Source organism: Ictalurus punctatus, chromosome 13 (genome assembly GCF_001660625.3).
Source record: "Ictalurus punctatus breed USDA103 chromosome 13, Coco_2.0, whole genome shotgun sequence".
Lineage (NCBI taxonomy): Eukaryota > Metazoa > Chordata > Actinopteri > Siluriformes > Ictaluridae > Ictalurus > Ictalurus punctatus.
In genome coordinates, this window is record NC_030428.2 from 29,260,001 (window position 1) to 29,277,500 (window position 17,500).

At 39.7% G+C, this 17,500-nt stretch overlaps 1 protein-coding gene across 3 annotated transcripts in view; it reads right to left on the reverse strand.

Annotated features, from left to right (window-relative positions):
- The window catches only part of LOC108273522 (A disintegrin and metalloproteinase with thrombospondin motifs 14), a 57,642-nt gene that overhangs the window by 31,684 nt on the left and 8,458 nt on the right, over positions 1 to 17,500 (reverse strand). For 2 of the 3 annotated variants that reach the window (XM_053685256.1, XM_053685255.1), the window contains exons 3-4: positions 8,740 to 8,887; positions 5,101 to 5,297 (exon numbers count right to left, since the gene is read on the reverse strand). In XM_053685256.1, the coding sequence (XP_053541231.1) occupies positions 5,101 to 5,297; positions 8,740 to 8,887 (345 nt within the window). Of the gene's footprint in view, positions 1 to 5,100; positions 5,298 to 8,739; positions 8,888 to 11,678; positions 11,722 to 17,500 lie in introns of all 3 variants that reach the window. The other variant, XM_053685257.1, reaches the window with a different exon arrangement.

Below are 17,500 nucleotides of genomic sequence, written 5' to 3' on the forward strand. Positions count from 1 at the left end.
CAAATATCTGCACACTGTGTAAAAACGTGAGAGTCTGGCGTCAGCAAAAAGCCAGTGCCGAGGTTTATTACAGCTGTAAAGGAGACGTAGTGTCGAGAGAAATACGAGGCTGATTATTTTAATAGCTACATAAGACGTGTAACTAATAGGCAGGAAGTTAGATAAACATGTGACAGAATGCAGCTGTGGATTGACTGAAATGTTTTGGGATCTAACAGCGATGTTTTTTTTTTCCGTTCCTCGCTCTGATACGCACTCAAGGGGATGTCATGAAACAGTACAAAACACAGTGAAAACACTCCAAACAACATCGGGACACAAAACAGCAACAGCCAGCTACATGCTTAAATTATCATGGATTCATGACACACTGCACAGGCTTTTCAGCTGTCACCATGGTCACAATAATAAACAGATCAACACGGAAAGACCGTGCTAAATGTAGAAATATTTAACTCTTTCATTGTCTGTAACCACAGGTCTAATTAGGTAGGTTAGGTTCAACGTTGTTGTCGTTGTAGAGTACGATTACAGAGGCAATGAAGTGCAGTTAGCATCCAGCCAGTAGCGCAAATAGCAAGTCAGTTAAATGAAATAAATAGGAATTATGGCGCAATACGTCGAGACAAGCGGTGTACAGGTGTAGGTAAACAGCATGATGCATGTAATATGACACAGAGAGACAGAGGATCCAAAACCAGCATCCTAGATGGGATGCCTCGTTCGGAATAAGCGTCACACAGTTCCCCAACTGATCACAGGGTCCAGTCCTACTACTGTGAGGTAGAAACCCTCTCTCTCCATCTCCTTGTCTTTCTCCACCCTAAACATGTCCTCTCTCTGAACCCTGTCAGGAGTGTGTGATGTTTATATGAGATGTTGGAAATCCTCCCTCGGTAGCTGTTATTACCCAGACGCATGGAGGAAAATGAATAGGTAATGGGGCAAGTGTAGTGCTGCTGAGCGATTTACACTAAATCAGTCTCACCATCCCATCTGAGGAGATTCATCACCACATCATCCACCAGATGAGTCCATAAACACTGACATCTACTGCTCCTCTGTCCACCCAGTGTATCCATGTGTTTGTGTTTGTGTGTGTTCTCTTCAGTAAACATGACAGGACAGAGTTTATGTCCTCGTTTACAGCAATCCAAAAGTCCTGAAGTGTGGGACAGTGTTTGGTAAGTGAGGAAATAAAACCAAGTCCGCTGTAGAGCACTCAGAACCGGCTGTATATTACTGCAGTTCTATATGTTAGGTGTAGAAGGTAGGTTATAGTGTACAGCTGTTTGGATGTTAGGTGTAGAAGGTGGGTTATAGTGTACAGCTGTTTGGATGTTAGGTGTAGAAGGTGGGTTATAGTGTACAGCTGTTTGGATGTTAGGTGTAGAAGGTGGGTTATAGTGTACAGCTGTTTGGATGTTAGGTGTAGAAGGTGGGTTATAGTGTACAGGGGTTCGGATGTTAGGTGTAGAAGGTGGGTTATAGTGTACAGGGGTTTGGATGTTAGGTGTAGAAGGTGGGTTATAGTGTACAGGGGTTTGGATGTTAGGTGTAGAAGGTGGGTTATAGTGTACAGGGGTTTGGATGTTAGGTGTAGAAGGTGGGTTATAGCGTACAGGTGGAGGGTGTAAATTACAGATGGTGGTTTATAGCGTATAAGATACAGGGGGCAGGTTATAGGATGTAAGTTTAAAAGGGTGGGCTATAAGGTATAGGGCAGTAGTGGACAGGTGTTTGGATGTAAGGTGTATAATAGGGTGTAGGATATAGGGTGTAGGGAAAATGGTAAGTTGTATTTTATAGGATTCTATAGGATAATTGATGGGAAGCAGTGTGTAAGAAGTAGATAGTAGCGGTAAGGTGTGGCTGGCTGGTGGTGCAAAGATAAAGGTGTAAGGTCAAGGGTGTAGTGTGCGGTGTGTGTTGGGTCAGTATGTGTCACTCAGAGTCAGATCAGTACACAGTATTGCACTAATCGGTAACTGTTACAGACTGAAACGAGTAAAATCTGACTTAAGAAGGATTTTCTATCAGAAGAGGATTAAGGTGGCAGGAACTGCTGGAACCAGAAATGAACAGAATTGAATTAAAGACATTTACAAATGTTTAGCCACTTTGCAAAAACTCTGGCAGAAGCACTGGCGTTGGGACAAAGCAGGGTTTTTATTTAATCCCACATGAGATCCAAACATACACACATGCTAGATTAGAATCTATGATGTCAGTGTAGACCAGGTCAACAATCTCCACACCATAACATAGTGTGTGTTGCTATGTAGTCAACACAACATCAGATGATGGAAACACACAACCATTCACCACTAAAAACACACAACCATTCACCATTAAAAACACAACCATTCACCACTAAAAACACAAACAACCATTCACCACTAAAAACACAAACAACCATTCACCACTAAAAACACACACAACCATTCACCACTAAAAACACCCAACCATTCACCACTAAAAACACAAACAACCATTCACCACTAAAAACACAACCATTCACCACTAAAAACACACACAACCATTCACCACTAAAAACACACACAACCATTCACCACTAAAAACACACAACCATTCACCACTAAAAACACACACAACCATTCACCACTAAAAACACAAACAACCATTCACCACTAAAAACACAACCATTCACCACTAAAAACACACACAACCATTCACCACTAAAAACACAACCATTCACCACTAAAAACACAACCATTCACCACTAAAAACACACAACCATTCACCACTAAAAACACAACCATTCACCACTAAAAACACACACAACCATTCACCACTAAAAACACCCAACCATTCACCACTAAAAACACAAACAACCATTCACCACTAAAAACACACACAACCATTCACCACTAAAAACACAACCATTCACCACTAAAAACACAACCATTCACCACTAAAAACACACAACCATTCACCACTAAAAACACACACAACCATTCACCACTAAAAACACAACCATTCACCACTAAAAACACACACAACCATTCACCACTAAAAACACACACAACCATTCACCACTAAAAACACACAACCATTCACCACTAAAAACACACACAACCATTCACCACTAAAAACACACACAACCATTCACCACTAAAAACACAACCATTCACCACTAAAAACACAACCATTCACCACTAAAAACACACACAACCATTCACCACTAAAAACACACACAACCATTCACCACTAAAAACACACAACCATTCACCACTAAAAACACACACAACCATTCACCACTAAAAACACACACAACCATTCACCACTAAAAACACAACCATTCACCACTAAAAACACAACCATTCACCACTAAAAACACACAACCATTCACTACTAAAAACACAACCATTCACCACTAAAAACACACACAACCATTCACAATTAAAAACACAACCATTCACCACTAAAAACACAACCATTCACCACTAAAAACACACAACCATTCACCACTAAAACACACAACCATTCACCACTAAAAACACAACCATTCACCACTAAAAACACAACCATTCACCACTAAAAACACACAACCATTCACCACTAAAAACACACACAACCATTCACCACTAAAAACACACACAACCATTCACCACTAAAAACACAACCATTCACCACTAAAAACACAAACAACCATTCACCACTAAAAACACAACCATTCACCACTAAAAACACACACAACCATTCACCACTAAAAACACAAACAACCATTCACCACTAAAAACACAACCATTCACCACTAAAAACACACACAACCATTCACCACTAAAAACACAACCATTCACCACTAAAAACACACACAACCATTCACCACTAAAAACACAACCATTCACCACTAAAAACACACACAACCATTCACCACTAAAAACACACACAACCATTCACCACTAAAAACACAACCATTCACCACTAAAAACACACACAACCATTCACCACTAAAAACACAACCATTCACCACTAAAAACACACACAACCATTCACCACTAAAAACACAACCATTCACCACTAAAAACACACACAACCATTCACCACTAAAAACACAACCATTCACCACTAAAAACACACACAACCATTCACCACTAAAAACACACACAACCATTCACCACTAAAAACACACACAACCATTCACCACTAAAAACACACAACCATTCACCACTAAAAACACACACAACCATTCACCACTAAAAACACAACCATTCACCACTAAAAACACAACCATTCACCACTAAAAACACACAACCATTCACCACTAAAAACACACACAACCATTCACCACTAAAAACACAACCATTCACCACTAAAAACACACAACCATTCACCACTAAAAACACACACAACCATTCACCACTAAAAACACAACCATTCACCACTAAAAACACAACCATTCACCACTAAAAACACAACCATTCACTACTAAAAACACACACAACCATTCACCACTAAAAACACACACAACCATTCACCACTAAAAACACAACCATTCACCACTAAAAACACAACCATTCACCACTAAAAACACACACAACCATTCACCACTAAAAACACAACCATTCACCACTAAAAACACAACCATTCACCACTAAAAACACAACCATTCACCACTAAAAACACAACCATTCACCACTAAAAACACACAACCATTCACCACTAAAACACACAACCATTCAGCACTAAAAACACAACCATTCACCACTAAAAACACAACCATTCACCACTAAAAACACACACAACCATTCACCACTAAAAACACACAAACATTCACCACTAAAAACACAAACAACCATTCACCACTAAAAACACACAAACATTCACCACTAAAAACACAAACAACCATTCACCACTAAAAACACAAACAACCATTCACCACTAAAAACACAACCATTCACCACTAAAAACACAAACAACCATTCACCACTAAAAACACACGACCATTCACCACTAAACACGACTAAAATAATATCCTTGACATTTTTTGCAAACCATGGATTCTTATCATGCCCATATCAACAGCATCTGAGGTGTGTGTTTTTTCACCCTGAAAACAGTAGAAAGCCCACTTACTATGTTCATGAGTGTGAGGACATAGTTCTGCACATGTTCTTTGCCGTGAAAGCGCACCACAGAGTCATCTACAGTCAGGAGAACCTCAATGCTGTAATCATCTTTTTTTGCATGTCTGCGTTTACGATCCGATTCAGAAAGCTTCTGCTCCATTAGATCCAGAGCATTTGGGAGCTCCGCGATCCCAAAATCTGGTACTGCAACGAAAACAGAAACATGTTTTAAAAGATTTGTCCAAAACTTCACAATGAAACAAAAATGCTAGCAGGAAATCAAAATATTCAGAAATATAGGCAAAATAAAGGCAAACAGATATTTTAAACCAACTAACTAACCAACCCAAATTAAAACCCCAAAACCCAGCAAAAACTAAACCCAGGTTCAGACTCTGCCATGAGCAACAGAGACCTGATCTGAGATCTTTTGTGCACTTTTCAGGATATTGTAGATCTGGCTCTTTGCATGTCCATGAGCCAGTTGAATAAATCAGTTATTGGTGCGTATAGGAGACAACAGGTTACAGGTTAAAGGTCTGTGGTCCATCATCTGTTATGTCAGTCACTTTGCCTCTTTCTGTGACAGTGCTTTTGACAAAACAAGACCAAACCCACCAAGTCTGCTCAAACCCAAAAGTCATCCCAACAAAACCAAATCTAACCCAGACCAAAGAAACCAGTCAAATCACAACCAAAACAATGTCAGACCAGTTAAACCCAAATGAACTTACCTCAATCAACCAACAGAACCAACAACATCAAAAAGCAACCCATACCAACCCACCACACATATCAAATCCCACACCAAGCAAAGCAACAAAAACCAATCCAAACAAATCCAAACCATTAATTAGTTGATTCATTCATCTTCAGTAAGTACTTTGTCCTGGTCAGTGTCATGGTGGATCCAGAGTCTATCCCAGTAACAAGGGGGACAAGACTGGAATACATCTGGTATGCACATCATTCAGATCTATGGGCTATTTAGAGTCACCAATCCACCTACCTGCATGTTTTTGGGAAGTGGAAAAAAACCAGCAAACCCGGAGGAAACCCACAGAGACACAGGAAAAACATTTAAAACTCCACACAGACAGGAACATTAGCTCAGGATAAAACCAGAGACCACTGAGCTGTGAAGAGGCAATGCCACCCGCTGCACCACCATGACATACAAACAGTTTCATTGCACAAGTAATAAGTCTTGCATGATTTTAACCTTTTCTTTTACTACCATAATAAATATGGCTTTATTCAGCTCTTTCTTTTTCTTCCAAACACAGAGTTTATTTTTAGAAGAAAATGTTTCCCATCAAGTTTTATGTTTGGATTTAAAGAGAACAGTTTTGCACATTTGTCCTTGCTTCCCCTCTCAGTCTTTAAGAGACAACAAAGATATGGCAGGGGATAGCTGTGTTTACATCGCTGCACTTCAACATTACGGTTTATTTAAAGAGTTTGCATCATTAAATGGAAATTTCTAGATGCATAAAGTTGCCACTTCGCAGACTCAGCCAAAATCAGTGAAGCATTAACATCATTCATCAGGAAACAGAAAGACAGACAAATCAAACAGGTGATAAATAAAGAGCAAGCTGCAGTCTTCCTTTCAAAACACTTACCGAAAACAGCTGTCTGGACTTTTCATTTAATTTGAACCAACTGACCTGCAGCTAATCAAGGAACGTCATATTAATTCATTTATTACGGCAGTACACTGCAGCAAGCATCCTGTTATACTGCCACATGTAATAATTATTTCCTTTACTGCTACAAGATTGGTGAAAAAAATGGTGTTTGTACAACTGTGTTCTGAAAAGTGCTAGAACAGTAATAATGATCAGGCAAAAAAGAAAAACCTTGTGTTTCAACCCAGCATCTCCATCATCCCCACTATCTCCAGTATCCTCAACACCCTCAGCATCCCAGAACCTTTAGCATCCCCATCATCCCCAGTATTGGACGTGCAGAGAGTGCCGGGAATGCTGAGAACACTGGGGATATTGATACAAGTGTCTCCCCAGAACTCCCAGCTACCCCTGCATTCCAAGCACCCCCAGAGTCCCCAACATCCCCAGAATCCCCTGTGTCTCCAACATCCCCAGAATCTTCAGAATCCTCAGTGTTCTCAATGCATCCAGAATCCCCAGTAGCCTCAGCACCCCCACTGTCCCCAGCACCCTCAGTACCCTCAGCACCCCCAATACCCTCAGAACCCCCAGTACCCTCAGCACCCCCCCAGCACCCTTTGACTTGGCCACTCCAAAACATTAACTTTATTCTTCTTTAAGCGTTCTCTGGTAGAACGACTCGTGTGTTTAGGATCGTTGTCTTGCTGCATGACCCACTTTCTCTTCAGACTCAGTTCACAGACTCATGTTCTGATATGACTCACGTTCTCATGTTCGCTGGTATCATTCAGAATTCACTGTTCCATCAGTGATGGCGAGTCGTCCTGGTCCAGATGCAGCAAAACAGGTCCAAACCATGACACTACCACCACCATGTTTCACAGATGGGAGAAGGTTCTTATGCTGGAATGCAGTGTTTTCCTTTCTCCAAACATAACGCTTCTCATTTAAAACAAAATGTTCTATTTTGTTCTCATCCATCCACAAAACATTTTTCCATTAGCCTTCTGGCTCGTCCACGTGATCTTTAGCAAACTGCAGATGTGCAGCAATGTTCTTTTTGGAGAGCGGAGGCTTTCTCCTTGTAGCCCTGCCATGCACACCGTTGTTGTTCAGTGTTCTCCTGATGGTGGACTCATGAACATTAACATCAGCCAATGTGAGAGAGGACTTTAGTTGGGATAATTTATGACCTCGTGGACTATTACACGTCTTCTCTTGAAGAGATCTTTGTTGGTCTCCACTCCTGTGCAGGGAACGATGATCTTAAATTTCCTCCATTTGTACACAATCTGTCTGGCTGTGGATTGGTGGAGTCCAAACTCTTTAGAGATGGTTCTGTGACCTTTTCCAGCCTGATGAGCTTCAACAACTCTTTATCCGAGGTCCTCAGAAATCTCCTTTGTTCGTGCCATGATGCACTTCCACAAACACGTTGTGAAGATCAGACTCTGATAGATCCCTGGTCTTTAAATAAAACAGGATGCTCATTCACTCACACCTGATCATCATCTCACTGACTGAAAACACCTGACTCTAATTTCACCTTCAGATCAACTGATAATCCTAGATGTTCACATACTTTTGCCACTCAAAGATATGTAATATTGGATCATTTTCCTTACAAAATAAATGAACAAGTATAATATTTTTGTCTCATTTGTTTAATTGGGTTCTCTTTGTCTACATTTAAAACTTGTGTGAAACTCTGATGATGTTTTAGATCATATTTATGCAGAAATATAGAAAATTCTAAAGGGTTCACAAACTTTCAAGCACCATTGTAATAGTAATCCTCTCGTTTGCATTTGCATTTTCTCATCCCCATGCTCCAACTTGGCCGAAAATAAAATGCCTTCACAATCCTGTGTGCATTTGCATTTGCACTGTCAGAAAGGTAGACCTGTCAATCAAATGCCACTGGCACAACCATCACACACTTGTGAAATCTTTTACACCTGATTCCAGCACCTGAGCTCCGTTCCACCACTCCATGTTCTCCGTTTCCTCACCTTCATTATGCAGATCTTCCTGATTTTGACGTTTCACTGCTGATCTGGGATACACCACATGGACTCGACCTTGGACCTCTGACTCCTGTTGTCCTTTCTGCAGTGGCTCGATGAAGAACTCACCGTTATCTGTGCGAATCAGTCCAGCCTGAAGAAACAAAAACACTATGATGCATCATCTCCACACCTGGATATACGCTAAATATATACAATGCTGATGGCAAATGTTAAAAATGTATTTTAAAAAAAGTAATTAATTAAAAAAAATTGTTTATTTTAAAATGATTTTTTTAATTAATTATTTTTTAATTAGTATTTTAAATGTATTTTTTAAAAAATAATTTTAATTTTAAAAAATTAAAATAATTTTTATTTATTTAAAAAAAAGTTTTACAATTATCTACAGCAGTTTGTTCTCCATACATTTTTTATGAAATCTCTTCCACATGGTACAAATAATGTTTCTGTGGCTGTAGTTCAAGAATATACAGTGTCATGCATAAGTATTCACCCCCTTGAACATTTCTACATCGTGTGGAGTTACAACCTTGAACTGAAATGGACTTAATCGGGATTTTCATCATACATCTAAATAAAACAGCCCATAATACTGACATTCAGAGAACAAAATCAATATAACTGTCAAAATTATTTACAAATAGAACTTGTTGTGAAGTTGTGAAACCAGTAAACTGATTTTTGGAGCAACCAAGCACCATCAGAAGCATAATTAAATTATGTAATTATAATTATAATATCATTAGCATGTAATTAAAGTGTCATGTGATCTCAGGATAAATACATCTGTTTCTGGAAGCTCTCAGAGCTTGATAGAGGACATGCCTAAACAAACGGCATCATGAAGACCAAGGAGTGAGCAAAACAAGTCCAGGACAAAGTTCTAGAAAAGTATCAGGGTTTGGCTAGCTTTGATCATCCCATAGAGTGACAATAAATCCTTAACGCTATAAAGCTGGACTTTGGGGAAGGGTGAACTGTATGAAATCCTGTTTGGAGACTCAGTAAACATGTTCTGATGAGAACTTTTTCACCTTGGCACAAAGCACTAAGTTTAGAACCCCAACACTATTCATCACCTGAGAAACCCGTCCCCATGATGAAGCATGGTGGTTGAGCGTTACTTTTGGCCTATTGTTTGCTTCTCTGACTAATCCCCTCTTTATCTGGTCACTCAGTTTTGGTGGATGCATGGTTACATCATACGATTTCCATTCTCTTGTATTGGGCATCACTTCAGGACATTCTGCTTCATCACTCAGTATTTTACTATAAAAGCCCCACACAGAGTGTTTTAGGGCTAAAGAGGGCTTAAATCTAGTGTTTTTACAGCAAGCATGTTTACACTGCATTACAGTTCCTGCTATGTGAGGTGTGTTAGACTAACTTTCAGCTCAGTGAATGTATAAAAATAAAGAGGTACACCTACAAACAGTTTAATAACAGTTATTGTGTTTAAAGATAACTGGCTTTCTCTACAGGTACATCTGCTAAAGTATCACCTATTTCCACAACATGAGGCAACATCCTTGGAGATACTCGTATATTTTATGATGACGTTGCTTATATATCCTCTAATATCAGGTGTGGTAGAACTACACCCTTCACTTTTGTTCAAAATACCACCACACTGTCATTTAAGCTCATAAAAATTCCAGACAATGTATCCACAAGCCTTGGCAGGAATGTCACACGTGTATTTTTGGGGATTCGAACAAAAATGGATGTGGTTTGACCTCCTGCTGCTCGCTAAACACAGCTAAATGCTGAAAAAGAACGGTTGAGTCGGCTGCTTCTGAAGCTTCGGGGTTTGGATGAGTGGTGAATTGGGAAATGAGCAGATCTGGAACACAGCCTTTGAGATCAAATTGTTCCTTTGCATGAGGTCAAGATGCCAGAACGCAGAGTGACCTCAGTGACCTTGGACATGGGGCATATCACTACGGACAAAGGCCATAGGAAGTACAATTTAACAAAACTCTGAACCCTCATGAACCGAGTACTCATAGTGTGTGTTAAAGGTCTGAACTACACTAACAAGGGCGAAGACTGAGAAGTTCACTTTACAGTGATGATACAAGCGTCCACGGCTGAGAGTCTGCAAGAGCATACTTTGGAAAGATTACACATGTTGTGGAGGAAGAAACTCAGTTTCCCCTTCACATTCAAACAGGACTATTTTAGTCTTTTTCACTACTCCGACATTCAGCACTAAAGTAGGATTTCTGCAATAAAAAATGGACGAATTTCCTCATCCGTCTACCTCCATTAGTTCCTCAACAACTCCATGTGACTCAGTGGAACAACAGTCACGGAAATGAACACGAGATTTAAACTTATCCATAAATAGACCTCCATGTCTGGTGGAGTAGATGTACGGTGTGTGTAGATAGGAAGATCTAACGACGACTTGGTTCTACCAAACCAGCAATAACACAACACTTTATGAAGCAAGTCAAAGTCCACTAAGAAGTTTATCGTTAAGAAGGTCATGTCATATTTCTGGAACCTGAGCTCAGTGATTAGTGCTCCAACTACCGTCAATGACCAAGAGTCATCATGTCTACTATATATATATATATATATATATATATATATATATATATATATACATATACATATACACATACATATATACATATATATATATATACACATACATATATACACACATATATATATATATATGTATATATATATATATATAAGACTTCTTTCTTCTTAAGTTCCTCCAGGAGATGTGCAGCAACTGTCCCTAATCACCAATCCCAGCTTCTCTCCATTAATGTAAATCAAAAGTACACACAGTTCTGATGGTTGCCACCTTTTTTGAAACACAGTGATGTTTAAACCATCCCTGTCTGGGACTCTACAAGGACACGGTATTTCTCATTACAGGTGGAAAAAAGATAAGATAGTACCTGTAGTCCTGTTGATTTAGAGCAGACGTGTCCTACTCCAGTCCTGCTTAGTTTGGTGAGAACCAGATCATTAAAGATATCTAGAACTTTCCTACAACCTGGTTGTTTTACAAACACAATATAAACATATCATTTATATGTATAAGTGAGGGTTTTGTTGCTACTTCTTTTACTGTACTTCTATCTCTCTATCTATCTCTCTATCCATCCATTCATCCACCATCTCTCTATTTATCCATCACTGGGGAACTGCACACTACATCTCACTTGTACCATGACCATAAAGGTAATTAAATCCATCGGTTCATTTCTCTCTGGAACCCGTGGAAGTGATCTGATCTGTTACTTTATTCATCCATCTTGGTTTTTCACAGCTAATAAAAGTCTAAAGTGTTGTAATAGCCACATCTTTCTGTATCTGTGTATTAGAAAGAGTAAGATCAGGAACATAAACGAATCAGATTTAACCTCCTGAGAATCTGTGAGTAATAAAGTAAACATGAGCCATGTTCAAAATCAAACATACACCACATTCCACACACTAACACCACAGGCTTTGAAGCTGCACATCTACATGATCTAGTCACTCTGGACCTTCACACCACGTGCTCCTCACACATGTACACTTCACCATTCCTCATACTCGCTCTGGAAGGGCTTACACCAGCAGGTGAGAAGCAGAAGAGGGCGGAGTAACATGACAAAACACTGCCTTCTTAGCTGTCAATCAATCAATCAATCTATCTATCTATCTATCTGTCTATCACATGAAGTATCTCTTCATCCACACATCCAGCCATCTGCCCTTTCATCTATTTGTCCATCCAACCCTCCATCTATTCATGTCTGTCTGTCCATCCATTCCTTCATCCATCTCCATTCATCCATCCATCTCCATCCATCTCCATTCATCCATCCATCTCCATTTGTCCATCCATCCATCAATCCATCCATCTCCATCCATCTATCCATCCAACCATCCAGCAGTAAGTAGATTCATCCGTCCATCTATCCATTTGTTCATCCATCCATCCATACGTTATCGTTTCTATAGTGCATAGATGTGTTTTTTAAAGCAAGGAGACGTTTATTTAACGTTTATGGAAGGAGTCTCCAGTGTCAGCCCTTTGTAACAGTAAGAGGGCAAGCTGAGTTTTTTGGGGTTTTTTCTTATTAACTTGGAGAGAGAGAATAAAGAGAGAGAGAATAAAGAGAGAGAATAATGAGAAAGAATAAAGAGAGAATAGAGAGAAAGAATAAAGAGAGAGAACAGAGAGAGAATAAAGAGAGAGAATATAGAGAGAGAATAGAGAGAGAATAAAGAGAGGGAATAAAGAGAGAGAATAAAGAGAGAGAATAGAGAGAGTATAGAGAGAGAAAAAGAGAGAGAATAAAGAGAGAATAAAGAGAATAGAGAGAGAGAATAGAGAGAGAATAAAGAGAGAGAATAAAGAGAGAGAATAGAGAGAGAATAAAGAGAGAGAATAGAGAGAGAATAAAGAGTGAGTATATAGAGAGAGAATAGAGAGAGAATAAAGAGAGGGAATAAAGAGAGCGAATAAAGAGAGAGAATAGAGAGAGTATAGAGAGAGAAAAAGAGAGAGAATAAAGAGAATAGAGAGAGAGAATAGAGAGAGAATAAAGAGAGAGAATAAAGAGTGAGAATATATATAGAGAGAATAGAGAGAGAGAATAGAGAGAGAATAAAGAGAGAGAATAAAGAGTGAAAACGAGAGAGAATAAAGAGTGAGAATATATATAGAGAGAATAGAGAGAGAGAATAGAGAGAGGGATTGTGAGTTAGGAGTGTTTATAGCTGCTGTAACATAAGTGAGAACAGGAGCTAACTCAGTATCACGGATGTTCCCAGGACACCGTGGTGGTGCTGACTGATGCATTCTGGGAGTTCTGACCGCTTCTTCACAGTTCTGTAAACAGGAGGATAAAGAGAAGCCTGTAGCGGACAGTGAGCGGTAAACAGAGTCCGTGATTGTCTCCTCACAGTGCAGTGTGTAATTTAGTTTGAGTCAGCCTGTAATTTATCAGAGACAGAGGCGTGTGTCTGAAAGGAGTCACCGCGGAGGAGCAACATCCCCACAACCTCTGATAGCAGTTGAAACGCTTTTATGCGATTTACTATCTGAATAAAAACAAACGGGACTGAGCAGAACAGTAGTGCAGAGATTTAGTGTTAAGCCTTAAACACACACTGAATCAAAATGAAATGAATAAAAGGAAATAAAAACAGAGTTGGTTAAACTGAGTCACACTGATGTATGGTCATGATGGAGTAACCTTCCGGAAGTGGAAGTCTATCGATCAGACTGTTTTCTCCAATTCTGTTGTTTCCACCTTAAGCAATCTTCATCTCTCATCGCTGGAGGAGAAAATTCTGCAGTTAAATTCTGCTCTTGCTGCTAACTCTTTTGCTCCTCTAAGGTCACGTAAGGTCACATTCGCCCGCTCTGCTCCCTGGTATAATGACGATCTGCGCTCTAGAAAGGCTGCTTGTCGGAAAATGGAGCGCAAATGGCGCTGTAATGGACTGAATGTCTACTATCAAGCGTGGACAGATCTTCTGGGTGATTATCGAGCACTAATGGAGACTGAAAGATCCTCTTACTTCTCTCAGGATATTGTAAACAATCAAAATAATCCCAGACACTTGCTCCAAACCATAAACAGAGGGCTCCAGGTTAATGCTGCTACCGCTTTGCCTGTTTCTCAGCAGCTGTGTGATTCTTTTCTTCAGTCTTTTAATTCTAAGATTGATAATGTTAACTGATAATGATTCTGCCTCTTCACTCCTTCGTCCATCTGGGTTCACTGGTGTTTCTTTCACTCATTTTTGTTGCCTCTCAACTCTGTAATCATCTTACAGTTAATAACCTCTTTGAACCCCTTCAGTCAGGTTTTCGTAAATTTCACAGTACTGAAATGGCTTTGGTCAAAGTTACCAATGACTTGTTGATGGCCTCTGATTCTGGAGCTACTTCCATTCTTCTTCTTCTTGATCTTAGAGCTGCTTTCGATACTGTGGATCATGCTCTTTTACTTACCCGCCTTGAAAGTGTTTTTGGTGTGTCTGGGACAGTTTTAAACTGGTTTAAATCCTATTTTACTGACCGTTTCCAGTTTATTTCCATGGGTGGCTACAGGTCTGACACTTGCTTGGTGCTCACTGGTGTTCCTCAGTTTTCAGTTTTAGGCCCTCTGCTCTTCAATATTTATCTATCTCCACTTAGGCATCTGCTGCGATCACTCGGCCTCCATTATCACTTCTATGCCGACGATACCCAAATCTACATTCACTCTAAATCTGGTGAAAACCTTGATGTTTGTTATTTTTCTGAATGTATTCCTGAGATAAAAACATGGATGAATAATAACTTTCTGTGCCTGAACAGCGGGAAAACCGAAGTTATGCTTACAGGTTCTCGTCAGCAAATTCTCAAAGCTGGTCCACTGTCTCTGTTGGTTGATGGCTCTGTTCTAGAGACTCAAAGTAAGATGAGGAACCTTGGAGTAATTTTCGATACCAGCCTCACTTTTGATTCTTTTGTTCAGAGCACTGTGAAGGCATCCTTTTTTACCTCAGAAATATAGCTAGACTGCACCCCATGCTGAACTTCTCCGTAGCTGAAAAGCTGATAAACTCATTAGTTGTCACTCGGTTGGATTACTGTAACACCGTTTTAGCCGGAGTTTCTAAATCCACAGTCAACAAACTACAATACGTACAAAACTCTGCCTCCAGGATCCTGATGGGAACCAGGTCATGTGATCATATTTCTCCTGTTCTGGAGTCCTTGCACTGGCTCCCGGTCAGGTTCTGTGTCCACTTTAAGATCATGATGTTGATATACAAGGCATTACATGGCTTCACTCTGCATTACTTACACATTACTCTCAGACTGCGCTCCTCACTGTGTAATCTGTTAACTGTTCCACAAACACGCCTGAAATCTATGGGTGACAGGGCTTCTGTCTCTGCTCCTTCACTGTGGAACTCTCTTCCTCCTGAACTCGGGGAAGCTCAGACCTTTGGCATTTTTAAAGCTGAACACAAGACATACTTTTTTAAACTTGCATTTGACTGCTGATGTTTACTTTTATTATTATTATCATTATTATTATTATTATTATTATTAATATTAATATTATTATTATTATTGTTATGTTTATTATTTTTATTTAAAAAAGTATTCTGTGTGCTGCTTCTTATGTGTACAGCGTTTAAGAAGCTGCTTTTAAAGGCGCTTTATAAAATAAAGGTTATTATTATTAATAACCTCAGAGGAGGTGTTTAGATTCATCTTGCTATTTGTGTTTATTAGCACTTGGTTACCATGGTAATTAAACATGGCAGTTTCCACAGTTCAGAGGTACTTTGGATAAAAAGTGATGTGGAGTCACATGAGGGAAAAGTTTAAAACAATTTCATTTTTCTCTCTCCAAGCATCTATCATCATACAGCCTACTGTCTGTCTGTCTGTCTGTCTGTCTGTCTGTCTCTTTACTTACCTGTCTGTCTGTGTCTTTGTCTCTCTGTCTACGTGTCTAACTATCTGTCCATCTGTCTCTCTGTCAGTGTGTCTTTGTCTGTAGGTCTGTCTGCATGCTTGTCCCACTGCCTGTCTCTATTGTCTCTGTGTGTGTTTGTGTGTGTGCTGTTGCTGGGTCTCTTTCTATGTGATGGAAACACAAATAGCTTTAGCTCCCACATGAAATATGTATCAACAGACACACACTCTAAATTTATAGTTGTCTTTCACACACTGACCAATGACGCCAACAGCTGTCACCTTCCAACACAGTAACACACACACACACACACACACACACACACGTATCACAATATATAGGTTTATATTTTTGCTAGTCTTGTACTTTGTAGAAATATGTAGTAATTTTTTGTCTGTTTCTGTGTTTAGGTTTGAGAAGACAGGGTCCCTGTGTTTATTTATTGTTTTGGCGATATTTACACCGAAGCTATTTTTTCACCAGCAATCTTTCCATCCAAATATCTTAATATTACTGGATAAAACTATAAATCCGGCGAGCCTCTGTGCTGTCAGCTACTGTTACAGTCGTGAAGCTGCTGGCCAAACCTCTCCGTAATAAATCCTGAAGCGTATCAGGTTCCAGTTCTGCACAGAAAGGCGTGACGACGTGTCCTCCTGATTCGCTCGGGTCCTGGACCACTGCACGCTTTAACATCCTGCAGCATGACAGCATCACTCAGGCCTGTCTGTGCATGGAGCACGTCACTGTCACACCATCTGTGGGTGAAGCTCAACTCTGATCTGAACATAATGTTTTATTGTTTCTACCTGTGATGTCATCATATGTTCCCTAGCAGCTGATTCGCCATGCGCAGACATTACATTTACATATTACAATAATCACGCTTCTCCATACGATCATAATATTTAACTAAAACATGATTATACTCCAAGACTAAAAGCATTTGTTTATGGAAATTACAGAGCTTCACTGGAAGTTTTGATACAATTACATTAAAAGATCAGAAACCACCTGCTCTACATAATACAAAATGAAACACTATTTGCCTGAGTAGTGATGTTCTCGCTAAACGATTTAAACTCCCTTGTTGACTTTATTTTAAAAAAGAGACTTTGTGAGAGATATTAGCAACTGTCCTGCATTTGATACGGATCTCTAGCTCACATCATACTGCTGGCTATAAGAGTTGAGAGGGCAGGGCCACCACTGTTCCCAATCGACCAATCCCTGATCACCACTGTTCCCATCGACCAATCCCTGATCACCATTGTTCCTAACGACCAATCCCTGATCAC